At 34.3% G+C, this 16,526-nt stretch overlaps 1 protein-coding gene across 1 annotated transcript; it reads left to right on the forward strand.

Annotated features, from left to right (window-relative positions):
• Window positions 1-626: 626 nt before the first annotated feature.
• On the forward strand, window positions 627-15,735 carry LOC131158714 (protein NRT1/ PTR FAMILY 1.1-like). Its single transcript, XM_058113576.1, has 5 exons — window positions 627-738; window positions 925-1,142; window positions 3,678-4,231; window positions 4,355-5,195; window positions 15,625-15,735. Exons 1-5 carry the CDS (start codon window positions 627-629, stop codon window positions 15,733-15,735), a joined length of 1,836 nt encoding a protein of 611 aa, XP_057969559.1.
• Window positions 15,736-16,526: the final 791 nt, after the last annotated feature.

Here is a 16,526-nt window from a genome sequence, read left to right on the forward strand (position 1 = left end):
TACAAGTCTGGAGCCTGCATCTATGTATTTATATCATCATTTATTTAATTTTTTAATGTGGGACAACTCTTAGAAGTGAATTTAAATCCAATTTACATCCAATGCTAAGTTGAGTGATCATTCATTGTATTTACTTTTGATTACTGTGAGGAACTTTTTAAGTTTATGGTAATTCAAAAAACGAGAGGTGGTTGGTATGTTCGGCCGGGGTTAACAAATTTAGAATAGAGATGTGGGCTGGAGCCTGGAGCCTGGAGGCCGGCCTATGCCCACCCCACCACTCTCGCTGTCTGAAACCACCCATTGATGCACATATGCCTTCAATTATAATTTAATACAAAGGTGTAAACATGTTGGCAATATAATGTATTATACTATGTTAAAAAATCAAGAGAGAGAGAGAGTCCTTGTTGCCAAACAGCAGGCTACACAGTACTGCACTATAATATAAATGAAGCAGAGAAAGGTGGGGGCACAGCATAGGCATGAAGGCCTCTTAAGTATACTTCAAATTAAAGCACCACCGTTTTAAACCCAGAACAAGCCACAGAGAGAGAGAGAGAGAGAGAGAGAGAGAGAGAGAGAGAGAGAGAGAGAGAGAGAGAGAGAGAGAGAGAGAGAGAGAGATGGAGGGTTCTTTAGAGCAGAAGACAGAAGTAGAAAAGCAGCAGCAGCAGCAGCAGCAGCTCTCAGCTGGGCCGAGAAAGGGTGGGTATAGAACCATGCCCTTCATCATAGGTAATCTCAATCTGGCCATCCAGCATCCTTGTCATCCACCACTCACCTTGCACACGACTCAGTTAACCAGCAAATAAATAATCAATTATATTTACAGAAAATTTTGACTTTCTTAATTATTAGGGGGTGTGATATTAATATAAATATTAATTTTTACTATTTTAATTGTTTTTGTTTGGGTTACAGTGAATGAGTCATTTGAGAAGATAGCGGGATACGGGATAATGCCAAACATGATATTCTACTTGATGAAGGGATACCATATGCAGGCTGCTGATGGAGCCACCATCCTCTTCGTTTGGTCTGCCATTTCCAACTCCTTCGCCCTTCTCGGTGCTTTCCTCTCTGACTCTTACTTGGGTCGCTTTCCCGTCATTGCTTTGGGCTCCTTCTCCAGCATTCTTGTAAGTATATTCATTCATACACATACACATACATATTTATATATATTATATATAAGTGCTGCTTATATACATATATATATATATATATATATTCCTTTTCTACTGAAGTTGCTGTTCCATTCAAACCTACCCTCAAAAAAATTTTCTGTTTTCTGATCTCTCTCTCTACGTATATATGTATGTGTGTACGAATGTAAACGTAAATGTGTTTCTTCTTCCTTTTCTGCTGAATTGATCGAAGTTGCCGCATAAATCATTCCACCAACCCTCCACAAAATTTCTCCGTTCTGATCTCTTTCTCGATCCCTCTCTCTCTCTCTCTGCAAAACTAAAAGCGTGTAAAGTAGTACTTCTGGGAACGGTGATTAATTTAATTTAATTTAGCTCTGACAGAAAATATTTATATGATCTGCAGATTAAAACAATTGGAGCCCTTCTGCGTACGTCTTCTATTTTTATAAAAAATGAAATTTCATGGGATTCGAATGCTCCCTATTGACCATAAAATATTGTTTACAGATCTTTTGTGTTACCCGAAAGAGAAAGAAAGATCACAAATTCTTTATAGTTTACAGATTCATGAGGAGAATTGAAATAGAATTAATACTCCCAATTAAGACTTCCACACTTCAAGCTCCAAAACCAGATCTGCAGACGCTGATGATATTGTTGAACCACCCCACTTCATGAGGACAGCACTTCCTTTATCCACATGGAATCTATATTCTATCCTTCTTTTCTTTGAAAAAAAATCATCTAGAATTCCAATGTGCATGAGCTCTTCCGACATCCCAGTTGCACCAAACCAAGGGAGGACGTGACCTGCTCCACAACTTTCTCCTAAAAAATTAAGAATTGACTTTTGTGTGTGAATTGAACCCATGACCAGTAATTAATCTATAACTATATATATATATATATATATATATATATATATATAATATATAGTGCAATAGACACTAATCTAGTCTGAAATTTGACAAAAAAACAATGACCTCTCCTAAGATCTCTAAAATTCCACAATAAACTTCCCCCGACACTTGATCATTAGGATGCTTATACCCCTCAAAAAGTTTATCTTTTTTGCCAAATATAAGAGAATTTCTATCTTTTTCCCAAATCTCAAGGGAGGACTTTGGAATTTTTAAAATTTTAAGAAAGGTCCTTGTGATTTTTGAAATCTCAAAGGTGGTGGTCTTTATCTTTTCTTTTTTTTTTTCGAAACTTTGGGAAGGTCAGTCTGTGCCATTTACGCTAATTTATATAACTAATCTATAACTATTTATATATAAGATATATAAATATCTATACTATAAGAGATTTATAATTTGTGTGGATGGACTACACAACCGAAGTAATACATCCACCATCACACACCCTTTTCTACTCCTTTCAAATACTTCAACTTGAGATAGGCCTCCAACATGTAATTAGGTCCCAAACTTTAACCATCAGGTGAAGCTTTAGACTTTAAATTATAATTTATGTAGATTTGGATTACTCAATACAAATTCATTTTATAGAAATCCATAAATTCAAATTGAAAATACAAATCAATGCTCCCAAATACGACCTTATTTAAATTTTTTATTTGAACAAACTTTTTTTTTTTCCCTTAATAACTTACAATAATTCATAATCAAATGAAAATGTAAGACTCATAAAAGGCACATAAAAATTTTCAATTAAATTATTAAAATATAAAATGTAAAATTTTACATGATTAAATAAAAAATGAAAACATCCAAATCACTTGGAATGTATAATCAATGTAATAGCTAGATATAAGCTGCAAGGGAATTGCCCAACTATGGTTAAACCAACGAATGGCCAATTAATTGATGAATATAAAAGGAAGCAATCAAACCACAATAATTATCTTAAAAAATGGGGGCCAACTTATGTGATTAATGATTAATTAAGAAGGAATTGAGTCTCTGGATATTAATATAACCAATGGATGTGCTTCTTAATGAGTTAACTGTAGCTAGTCACCAACATTGATCTTTGCCCATTTTACAATTTTTCATCTGCCACTTTGATATCTTTTATCAGATCACTAATTCACTATCATATCACAGCAGCCACACCACATAGTCTCTCTTTTGGACACATTCAATTATTAGAGAATGAAAATAAATTTTATTTAAAAGTTTAGGTGGAACTTTGGAAAGAAAAGAATAGCATATCATATCATAGCAATCACACCATTTAGTCTCTCTTTGGACACATTCAATCATTACAGTTTCAAAATTTTTATTCAAAAGTTTGAAAGGTTTGAACTTCGAGAAGAGATGAAAAGGAGTATGACAAGAAAGATAGCGCTATCTTATCTTGTATATCGTATTGGCTTTCATGTACTAAACAAACAGACACACTACACTGCACATGAACCAGAAGCTAATCCTCTTGTCACTACACTAATCGCTTCTCTGAGGAAATAGAGTAAAAATTTATTGGGAATTCAAAAAAGAGCATACACAAGATAAACTTCTATGTATCTAATGCAGAACTTACTGCCTTTTTGCACCACAGGGCCTAACACTTCTGTGGCTAACAGCCATGATCCCCCAGCTGAAGCCTCCTCCTTGCGCCCAATCTAGCAACGGCTGCACCAGTGCCCCGGCTTCACCAGCTCAGCTGGCTACCCTACTCTTCTCTTTCGGGTTCTTGTCCATCGGAGCTGGCTGCATTAGACCATGCTCAATTGCTTTTGGTGCAGACCAACTGAGCAACGAAGACAACCCCAACAATGATGGCCTCATCCAGAGTTTCTTCAACTGGTACTACGCATCGGTCGGGACTTCAACCATTCTCGCATTCACCGTTGTAGTTTATATTCAAGATCACTTGGGATGGAAAGTGGGTTTTGGAGTTCCTGCATCTTTGATGGTTCTTTCAACTCTGATGTTCCTCTTGGGCTCTCCCCTTTATGTCAAAGTGAAGGCTGAGAAGAGCCTGTTTACTGGTTTCATTCAAGTGGTTGTGGCTACCTTCAAGCGGAGAAATCTTCCCTTCCCTTCCCAGAATTTTTTGGATTACCACAATGGCCGAGATTTAAAGCGCATTGCTCCAACAAAAAAACTCAGGTATTAATTATATAGGGTAATCATAGCATAGGCAACTTAGTTGAGGCATGATGGTTCCGCTTCTGTTGGATCAATTGCTTCTGAAAATGTTCCTTGATTAATGCATGTGTTTCCTCCAAGCAGGTTTCTTAACAAAGCTTGCACCATCCGAGACCACAAGAAGGATTTAAAAGCAGATGGCTCAGCTTCTAACCCATGGAATCTCTGCACAATAAACCAAGTAGAATCACTCAAGGCTCTGCTTCGAGTCTTACCAATGTGGTCCACTGGTATAATTATCCTAGTCAGTCTGAACCAAACCTCCTTTTTTGTGCTCCAAGCCAGCGTCATGGACCGACACATCACCCCCAAATTCAAAATTCCAGCAGGATCATTCTCAGTGTTCACTGTCCTTTCATTAACGATCTGGTTGATCATCTACGATCGCGCATTAGTCCCGGTACTAGCAAAATTCACTGGAAGACCTCGTGGGCTTAGCACCAAAGTGCGAATGGGGATCGGCTTACTACTCGCCACTGCAGCTATAGCGATATCTGCAGTGCAGGAACACATAAGGAGGAAGGCTGCAATTGATCAGGGGCTGGTGGAGAAGCCTAAGGCCATCATGAACATGTCTGCTATGTGGCTAGTTCCACAGTTCTGCCTGTTTGGCTTGGCTGAGGCCTTTAATGCAATTGGGCAGATTGATTTTTACTACTCTCAGTTTCCCAGGAGCATGTCAAGCATTGCAGTGGCTCTCTTCACATTGGGGATGGCTGTTTCTAATTTGGTGGGAAGTCTTCTGGTGAAGATTGTTGATAGGATTACAAGGAATGGAGGGAAAGAAAGTTGGATGTCAAGTAACCTTAACAAGGGTCATTTGGATTATTACTATTGGCTTATTACTGCATTGAGTGTGGTTAATTTTGGGTATTTTCTTGTTTGTTGCTGGGCTTATGGACCGACCGAAGAGGAGAAAAGCCAGGTGATGGATGAAAGAGCAGGGAATCAAGAAGATGATATGCATATCACTTAGAAAAAGTGTTCTCAGGCATGATGGTTATCATACTTTTTTGGTCAACCACATACTATTATTGGTTGGATATGGTTGATGCAGCTACTATTCACCCAAGCATGTTGTCCAGTTTCTTTTGTTTTTTGTTTTTTTGTTTTATTTTTATTTTTATTTTTATTTTTAATGTTAGTGTGGAATATTTGTTAAGTGTCTCCATAGATCTGTAAAGTTCTATATTTGGCCAAAGGAATACATATGTTGGCTGTATTTTCTTCTTTCCTATTTCTAAGGCAGTATACTCCCCTGCGCCAACTGATTCTTCATGTATCTCCTTTTTCTTATTTATAATGTTTTCTCACTTCTCAAAAAAAATTAAGACTCTAACTCATAAATTATAGGACAAAGGTCATCATCTCCCCATACGTTTGGAAAAAAGACAAAAACCCCCACCCCCCGCGCGGTTTCTTGAAATTTGCCAAAAAATCACTAACTTCCCCTTAAAAGACATTTCATTTAACAAAATATATTTTGACAAATTTTAGAGAAGACTATTGAATTTATTGAAATCTTAAGGGAGGTGTCTTGAATTTTTAAAACCTAGAGGGAGGCCTCTGTCTTCATGTTAAATTTCAGAATAAGTCAGTGTTTTTTGGTCAAAATTATAATGTCCTTGCTATTAGTAAATTTAAATATTGACCTTTACCTCTAGTGAACTTTATCCTGGAGGAAAGTTATGCATCATTGATGGAATTTTAAAAAGACGAAACATATTTAAATCAAAATTGAAATTATATTGTTAATTGACTTCCACAAGTTCTTATTCAATTTTTTTGTTGTGCGAACAACAACGTCATGCCTCTGATACCAATTGTTATTTACCACACCAACAATCACTCGAGTCTGATACCAATTGTTGTTCTCAACAATCAGCCCTCAGAAATCAATTGTCGGTACCGAGTGTGCGCAGCGGAAGACCTCATAAGAACTCTCACGAAACAATTAATGGAGCAAGCAAGCAAGCACACGATGATGAACTATACGAACCTAGCAATCAGTCAACAATGAGAATCAATGAAAGCAACAATCAAAAACACAAAAATTTATGTGGTTCGGCAATTTGCCTACATCCATGGGAGCAGCGACTGTTTTCACTATCAAATGAAGCTTACACCAAGCTTAATCTTTGTAGGGTTACAAAAAGATTAATATATATATATATATATATATCAATCTAATGCGTACAGAATACCTATAATTAATCTAAAACACTTCTATAGCAATCCCCCGAAGAAATGTCCTCCAAAAACTCCCAATATACTGATCTCGAATTCGAAAATCTATGACGTCCGTGAGCAAAACCATCGATGGTTTCGGCCAAACTATCGACAGTTTGAAGTTGAGAAGAACACCTTGCAGCATTGTTTGAGACCGTCGACGGTTTGCCCTCAAGGTTGCACCCTGCATCTCACTCTCTTGGTCCCTCTCGCTTCACGATACTTTCCCCGGTGCATGTGTTCCACTCAAAAAAATGAGTCACATCATACCAATTGTTGCTCACCACACCAACAATCAACCGAGTCTGATACCAATTGTTGTTCTCAACAATCAGCCCTCACAAACCAATTGTTAGTGCCCAGTATGTGCAGTGGAAGACCTCACACAAACTCTCAATAAACAATCAATGGAACAAGCAAGCAAGTACTCGATGATGAACTATCCAAACATCAATCACTTAACAATGTGAATCAATGAAAACAATAATCCAAACACAAGCATTTACGTAGTTCGACAATTTACCTACGTCCACGGGAGCAACGGCTAATTTTTTTTACCATTCTATTCTTATCTCATTCTATTTCGTAAATCAAACTTCCTATATGTCATTTATTAAAAAGTGTAGAGAGAGAGAGAGAGAGAGAGAGAGAGAGAGAGAGAGAGAGAGAGAGAGAGAGAGAGAGATGTACCTATACATAGAAAAATTGGGTGAGATTTTCCACAGTGGATTGCATTTAAGTGCTGCATCTGTTGATCTGTTTGTTGAGTAGAGTAGAGAGGCTGCAGCATCAAGGGTCAAAATATGCCATTAATATGCAAGTGACTCCTAGTTTGATGGGGTTATATCATTGTTATAAATTAAGCAAGTTCTTTTCAAAAAACTAAAACCTCTTTGTTATATTGGTTTTTTGTCTTCAACTTGACGGGATAGAACCCATAATGGTAGGCTGAAAAGAGCAATACTTGCTAAATATGGTGCTTTGTTTAAATAAATAAATAAATAAAAGCTAAGTCCATGATCATGTACAGAAAAATAGCAGAAATTGGTCTGCCTTGTGTAGTTTAGAGCTAAGGCATTTGCTAAATGCTAAGATGACTAACTTGACCCTCTGTTTAAAAAAAGATTTTAAATTTAAATTTGTATTAGCTTTGGACAAAATATAATGTAAATTTGTATTAAATTATATTCAAATTCACTCATATCCAAATCAAAAATCTGAAATACATGTTTCTCAGCGCAACATGAATAATCTCAACCCTTCTAAACATAAAAAATGAAATGAAATAAAAATAAATCCTAGTGTTATCGAACTGTTTGAAAATTTTTAAGGGTATCGTTTCATGGGTGAAGAACAGCATTATGAGCACATTGACAAATGCTCACAAGACTAATATGATTATATTATTTCCCAAGTATTAATTGCATTGTTGTATTTTCCATTTTGGAAAAGTTCCCTAGTCTCAACATTCATGATAGTAAGCATATTGTTCTTGTAGGCAGTTGTGTCAAATTCCACGATCCTTTCTTTGGAGGTCTTGGATTTGGAAATATATTGAATTTGCATAAGATGTAATATAAAATCGTATTAAAATTTTTTCAAGTTCACCCAAATCTAAAACTAAAGTGTAAAATTAATACCCACAAATGCAATGTGAGAGATTTCCCTAGTGATAACCCTCACAATGTTTTCAAGAGTATGTGATTTGCCTTTTACATTTAGATTTGTGTGATTAGGTATAATGTAATATATTTTTTTATTTTATTTGTTGAATATGTCATTAAAAAAAAAAAAAAAAAAAGCCTTAGTTGGACAATCAATATGTTGGTGTAGGAGTCAAAAGTGGATCCCGCAATATAAGATCTAACCAACCCAATCTCACACAAAGAACAGAACTATTAAACCTATAGTCATAACATAAAAATACACAATCAGTGAAAATTTTAGAGTTTGTGCAGTTCTAATTCCAATTGTAATTTGATTCATAGTGAAAATTTTCTCTTCATTCTCTCTTGGACATCAATGGCCTTCAAGTAAAACCATGTAAATCTTGATATGGTATACCATGTTCTCCTTTTCTCTTTCACTTATGTCAATAGTCAATTTTTTATTGGACAATTTTTAATTCAAATGAAGATGTAAAAATTTATAAATAAATAAATAAAAAAAACAAGTTTTTCACTAGGCAGTCAACCGGCCTTCCTTCCATATACCTTCGATTGAAGGTATATTTGTACCTCCAATGGGAGACTTAAGGGCACATTCAAGTGGGGACAAGGTGAAGGTTTCAAGACCAATTCATGGATTTCAAGAGGGTTTCTATTGAAGGAGAGAAAGAAGAGGCTCCATAATCCTCTTCATTTGCAAAGGGACTTTGAGAGTGTGATTCAAAGTTAAGGGTCTTCCACTTGATCTATAAAGGGATTTTCTTTAAAATGGATTTCAAGAGGGTTTCTATTGAAGGAGAGAAAGAAGAGGTTCCATAATCCTCTTCATTTGCAAAGGGACTTTGAGAGTGTGATTCAAAGTTAAGGGTCTTCCACTTGATCTATAGAGGGATTTTCTTTAAAAGAGTCAGTGTCAAACCCTTTACATCATTCATTTCCATGCATAGTATTGATTTTGGCATGTTAAAAGCATTTATGTGTTTCTTTGAATGTTATACTTTGTGCTTCATGATCTCTATATTTTCCTATATTCACTACAAAAAAAAAATTGGTATTTGTAATGACAAAATTATTAGTGATGGAGCAAAAATCGCCACTAATAATGGGTTATTAGTGATGAAAATAAAATTCGTCATTATTAGTCAAAGTATTGGTGACGAAACTAGTAACCATCACTAATAATGCATTATTAGTGACGAAATAAAATTGTCACTAATACTTTTATCACTAACAGCAGATTTCCCGCTCAAACTATTGTAAGAAAATATTAACAACAATTTATTAGGTATTAGTAACGAAAATTTTCATCACTAATAGTGGGCTATTAGTGACATTTTTTAAAAACTATCACTAGTAATTATGTTATCCCATTATTAGTGACAGTTTTTAAAAAATGTCACTAGTAATTATGTTTTAGTGACGGCTTTTAAAAATCGTCACTAATAGTTGGCTTTTAGTGACGATTGAAACCGTCACTAAAAGCATTATGCAGACCTTCGTGCTAACATCCCAAATCCCTCAAACACCCCCTCTCCCAGCTCCCTGCATGATCGCGCGAAGCCCTCCTCCCTCCTTCCTATCCTCCCTGCACTACTGACCACCGCCGCCGCCGCCGCTATCCACCGTCGACACACTACCCAATGTCGTACGCAGTGCCACCGCTACCCATTGCCGCCTGCAAGGTGTGCCTCCTCCTCCCCCTCCCCCTCGTCTTCTTCTTCTTCTTCTTCTTATTCTTCTTCTTCTGTTATTGTTGAAGGTAGTCTCTTATGTGTAGAGTGAATTGGAGAATGGTTTCAATTTGCTTTATTGCTAGAACCTTATTTTACATATGATGGAGCATCTAATGGCAATCCTATGGTTATTGTTAAATTTGCCCTAATTGAATCCATTTATAATCTATTCTAATATGAACCTACTGCTGAAATCGATTCTAAATCTATTTTTGAATTTGTTTGATAAGAATCTACTTCTGAAATTGTTTCTACATTTGTTTTGAATTTGATTCTAAATTTATTATTTATCAATTATGAATGTTTATCTATTTGACATTAATCAGATTGTAAAAAGATACAATTGAATATGTTGGAATAATTTTTTGATTGTTTACAGATCATGCGTGTACATTTTAAAATGCATTATTTTAGATGGAAATTTAGGGGGAATATTTCTAAATTGTTGTCCTTCCTTCATTTACTCTTTTCAATGATAGCAAAAAGGAAGAGAAATTGTGGTCAGGATTGTACTATCTAATTTTATTTTTCTTCTTGACGACATAGATTTAGGGAGAGCCTACACTTGATTTTCTTTCCCCTCTCAAAGATACTTTTAAAATTGTTTTGTCATCATAAAAAAAGAGGAGAATATTGAAATGTCTTGTGTGCTATTCAAATGATTAGTTTTTGAAAGTCAAGGTGTAGTCCCAAGAGGGGAGGTGAATTAGGTTATTAAAATTTTATTTTAATTCTTTTTAAGAATTCTTTAACCTTTACCATTACTCAAAAAAAAACAAACCTTAGTTTGTTTAATTAATCCACAATCACACTTAATCTCAACACAAGTAAACAATAACCAAACAATCCAATCAAACACAATATACTCAATCAAGATATAAGATGTAGCACTTTTTAGCTTTAGCAAAAACTCAAGGAAAAGTTTGTTTGTAGCCCTGTGAATATGCGTTTGTTTCAAGCCCTATAATGAATGAAATTTACTTGTCCTCTCTCAACTAAGATTTCTACAAACAATTAAACAACGTACCCCCTTTTGAGTTTCTGCAAAAGTTTAATCAAACGTACTTTATTAAGTTAAGAGTCTTCTTAATTTCGGTTGTTGATTTTCAACATCCTGCACTTTGCATACACACCATGCAATATATATATATATATATATGTTGAAAGTAAAGAGAAGGGTAAAAGTGAGACCGAGATTTTTACGAGATTCGGCTTATCCCTAACCTACGTCCTCGCCTTAGGCCAATACCACCTAAGGTTTCCACTATAGCACTCCTTTCTAGGCGGAGCAAACCTTTACAAATCCCTCCTTAAGGGTAGAGCCCCCTTTCCAAGCGATACCCCACGCTTGGTCCAACGATCCAAACAATCCTTGAATCGTCAACAACTACAAGAAAGATAATAGACAAACTGGTGTACAATGATACTCTCAAAAGAGTGGATTAGCACAATTGAAAGCACTATATACTTCAATATAAAATATCAAAGGATATAAAATTGAAGCTTAAAAGTGATTTCACCAAATTTCTTCTCTAGATGAGAATCAGCGATTCAGAAGTTTAGAACTCATAGAAGGATGATTCAGTACTTCAGAATTCTTCAGGAATTTAGATTTGCAAGAGTGAGCAAGAGAGATATTTGAGAGAGCAAGAGAGCTTTTAGCTTTTGAGCAAATTTTTAATTACTTGGTATGGTTTGATTTGATAAAACATGTATTTATAGGCTCATAAACGTATTTTCGTATTGTCCAAGATTACTTGGAGTATTTTCCAAGTTTTTATGAAATTTGGGTCACAAGAAACTTAATTTGAAATTTAAAACATTTAAAAATTATAGTCGTTAACAGTGTTCAGTTGACTGAAGCATCGAGTTCAGTCTTCTGAATTTCTTTAGAATACTAAAAATATAACTTAAAATAAGGTCAATCAACTGGGGTGACACAGTTCAATCGTCTGAGGCTATACTGCCTCTTCAGGAATTCATCAGGAAATTCTTCAGTAGACAGGGCTTAATCTTCAGTCGTTTGAGGAAATTCTTTAATCTTTTAAGATTAAACTTCAGTCGTCTGGGTAATTAAAAATCTAGTTTTTCAGTTTAGCTTTCAAAAACTCTTTACTTTCTTGCTTTAATTACTCATAAAACTTTTTCCTAGATTTTTAAAATAAAGTTTCTAAGGCCACAATAACCCCCAAAGAGCTTCAAAATATTTCCATGTGATATTTCAATATGAAGTACTCACATCATTTTTCTTAAAGCCTTAAAGATTCTAATCTTCAAGTCTTCCATTGTATTTTGCTTTGAATCCCCTTTGGACTTGAGTTTGAGTCAGTTTTACATACTTTACTCATTTTGGTGTTGCTTGAGCTTCCTTTGAATCACTTTAAATATGAATGTGACTTTTTAGTCTGTAGTGATCTTGAACTTTTATTGTTATTCTTTCTTTTGAACTTTGTCATTAAGTATTCCTGAAACATCATCATTTTAACAACACATGTTAAATCAACATTCATTTGTTATCATTTGTTATCATCAAAACAAGATTTGAAAGTCAAGTTAGGTCAACAATCTCCCCCTTTTCGATGATGACAAATAAGGAGAAAAAATGAGAGATCCTTTGAAAAGGCTCCCCCTTACAATAAGCATGCCTTTTAATAATTTGAAAAATGATGATATCAAATATGAATAAGTTCAAAAAAATCACAATTAAGCATATGAGCACACACAATCAAGTATATTTCATTATAGCATATGTCATCATGTAGTGTGCTTTAACTGCTTTAACATATTTGCTCATTGTGCTTTAACATTCATATTTGCTCAAAATTCATACTCATATCACAATCCATATTTGCTCAAAATTCGTACTCATATTTGCTCAAAATCTTCTCTCCCCCTTCGACATCATTCAAAAAGAATCGAGGGGCATAAGGCAAATTTTCATTATAAGAGCATAGTCAAGTTATACAAGCATAGGAAATTCAAGCAAATAAAAGCAAGGCAACATAAAAACCAAGTGTTTACATAAATAGTGCTGAATACAGAAAAAGACTAAAATTCAGTTATCAACATCATCCTTTTTAGCATCTTCATTACCTTCCTCTTCTTCAGCTTCATCTTCTTTACCTTTGTCACTTGCTTCCTCAATATCTTCATCGTCACTTCGAGGGGCCGAACTAGTGTCCATAGGATCATCACCTTAGGATGAGCTAGCATGATATTCCTGGATACGAGTGAGGCGCTAATCAAGTGAGGAAAAATTCTTCTAAAGGGTTTGAAGGTCGGACCTCATAACCTTGCTGAAGGTGGAGAATTCATGATAAAAGGGCATGAACCAAGAGAGAGTTTCTGCAGGAGGTCCTTGGTCTTGAGCTGGAGAAGGAGGAGGAGGTAAAGCTGTTGGTGCTCATTGAGGTCTTCCTCCTTTTAGGTATCAATCCTGATCACTCTTATCATATCCCATTTACTTAAGGGTTGTGGAGTTGAAGAGGTCATAACAAGTACGTTTTATGAATAACTCCAAAGGTGTAGTAACATCAAGCTGAGCAAAAATGAGGTTCAAAGCACCTCCATATGGAAGAGTCACTCTAGATGCTTCTAACTTTGCCCACATCAACTTCAAAATAAGACTAGACAAATCAAGTTTCTTTCTTTTAAGTGAACACCATAAAATAAAGCACTCAACATAGGAAAGATGATCGAAAGAGCTAGTCTTGGGTAAAATGTTATATGAAATGATTTTGTGAAGGATTTGGGCTTGGAGATTCAATTTTTCGTACAACAGTGGATGTCAAAAATAGACGGGTTTGTCGCGGCGTCCCGGGAGCGCGTGTGCCCCGAGCGGCGAAATTAAAATCAATTTTAATATTTTCAGGAAAAATATGGTGTAGGAGTCGCCACTAACCTTTAATGTGGTTAGAACACGTGATAACTATCCCGTTAGGGGTAAAATAGGTCTACATTACCAGAGTTAGGCTCGGGAGTTCAGTTACGCGAGGGGAAGGTACGAGCACCCCCTACGCGCCCGTTCTTACGAACGCTACCTAATTAATTAGAAATTATCCCTAAGTTAATCTAATAAGTTTTTAAATTACTCCTTTTTATGAGTTTATAAATACATAGGAAAAATAAATAAATAAATAAATATATACATATATTTCCTCAAAGCTTAGGGTACATGATGCCCAAAGGCTCATACCCCCGCAATAAAATCATAGGGAAAAAAATCAAAAATATTTTAATAAAAATAAATATTCTAGTACATATAAGACCAAATAACAAAAAATAAATAAATAAATAAATAAAAATAAAAATAAAAATAAAAATATTAGTAATAGTAATAATACTAATGCTGATAATAATGATAATATTAATAATAATAGTGATAACAATACTAATGTTAATAACAATAATAGTTAATACCATAATGATAACAATACTAAAAATGATAATAATAAAAATAATAATAATAAATACTAATAGTAATAATAATGATAATAGTAATATTAACAGTAATAGTAAGTAGTACAATAATAATAATAATAACAATGGTAATAATAATAATAATAATATTATTATTATTATTATTATTATTAAAATAATAATAAAAGTAATACGCATATTTTAACTAAAAGACATTTACCTTAATATGAACACGCAATCAGTGATACACTTAATACATACGGAAACAATATTACCAAAACTAAGGAAATAATTTACACATCGAATTATGGAAATCAATGTATGATGAGATGGGAACACTATGAATCAAAATGAGGAAACCCTAAAAAATTAGTATGAAACCTAATACGGACACTAAATACAACAAAAATATAAACTTAAATTTTAAAACATATTTTAACCATAACAATTCTGCGATAACAACAATGATTATTAAATAATACGTATAGCCAAAATACAAACATGGATACTAACTAACAAATATTAAAAATCCTATTACAGTAAAAGTTTAACAAGAAAATTCTACAAATATAATCATAAATACTACAAAAGATAGAAACATGAATATCAATTATCAAACATGAATGTTAAATAAATAAGTACAACAATGAAATTAAATAAAAACTACCCTAAATGCACAAACATTGAACACACAACAGTAAACAAAAATAACCCCCAAACATGAAAACCGAATATTTAAAATAACTATAACAATTATAAAAACCTACAACATGAATAAAACATATGACCACGTATTATAACATTAAGGATCCTACAATAATAATAATTCAATAAATACAAAAGGTTAAACTTTAAATATTAAGACAAAATCCAACTATAAAAAAAACTTCACAACAATAATAATAAAACAATTAACCTATAGAACAAATACAACAAAAAACAAGAAAAAAAAAATTACCATGAACATTAAATAAATAAATAAAACCTATAAAACGAATGGTACTCATTTAATATATATACAACCTAAGCATGCCACCTGCATTTACGATGAAACCCAAATATTAGAATATGTCAAAACCAAGAAATAAACCAAACAGGAAAGAAAAAGAAAAATAAAGAAAGGAAAATAAATAAATAAATAAAAAAACAGGTGAACGTGTGTGTTTTACTGTGTGTGTGTGTGCAGTGTGTGTAGTGTGTGTGTGCTGTGTGTGTGTGTTGCTGTGTGTGTGTGCTGTGTGTGTTGCTGTGTGTGTGCGCTGTGTGTGTGCGTTTCTGTGTGTGTGTGCAGTGTGTGTGTGTGCAGTGTGGTACTGGTTGGAGCAAGGGCGGCTACTTGCTGCGGTTTTGCCGGATTGCTGGAGTGCCACCGCGGAAGATGGTTGGAGCTTCAACTGCTACAAGGGCTCGCCGGTGAGGTCATGGTAGGCTGGATGTTTGGGTGGCTCTGTTTCGTGCCGGCGTGATAGTGGTTGCAGCTGTGAGCAGGTGAAGGCTGGGGGTGGCCGGAGATAGCAGCATGGTTCAAGGCCGTGCTGGTGTGGTGTTACAGCGACGACGGCGAGTGGGGAGCTACAGAGGGTCTCCGGGGATTCTTCGGGTGGCTGGTCGTGGGAGGTTGAGGGAGAGGATGGTGAGGTTGGTGCAGGGTCTGGAAGGTGGCCGGAAGGAGGAGAGAACGGCTAGAGAAGAAGAAGATGTTTTTTTTTTTTGGTGTCTCCGCGCTCCCCCTCTGGCTGTGTGTATAAGAGCTTATATATAGGCTTCTAACCAAAACCCTACACCAAGCCCTAAATAATAATAATAATAATAATAATAATAATAATAAATAGTAATAATAACGAGCGAAATAATAATAATAATAATAATAATAATAATAATAACAAAATAGTAATAATACTAATAATAATAATAATAATAATAATAAAGATAAAAATACTAATAATAATAAATAAATAAATAATATTAATGATAAAAATAATAAATAATAACAATAATAATAATCAAGAAAAATAAAAATAAGCAAAATAATAGTAAAGTAATAAAAATAATACTATAATAATAAAGTAATATCTAAAATAATGATAATTATCATAATAAAAATAATAATGTAAATAATAAAAAAATACTAAAAATAATAATGATAAATAATTAATAATGATCATAATAGTGAAAATAATAATAATAATAATAATAATAATAAGAATA

This window comes from Malania oleifera, chromosome 6 (assembly GCF_029873635.1).
Source record: "Malania oleifera isolate guangnan ecotype guangnan chromosome 6, ASM2987363v1, whole genome shotgun sequence".
In the NCBI taxonomy this organism is placed as follows: domain Eukaryota; kingdom Viridiplantae; phylum Streptophyta; class Magnoliopsida; order Santalales; family Ximeniaceae; genus Malania; species Malania oleifera.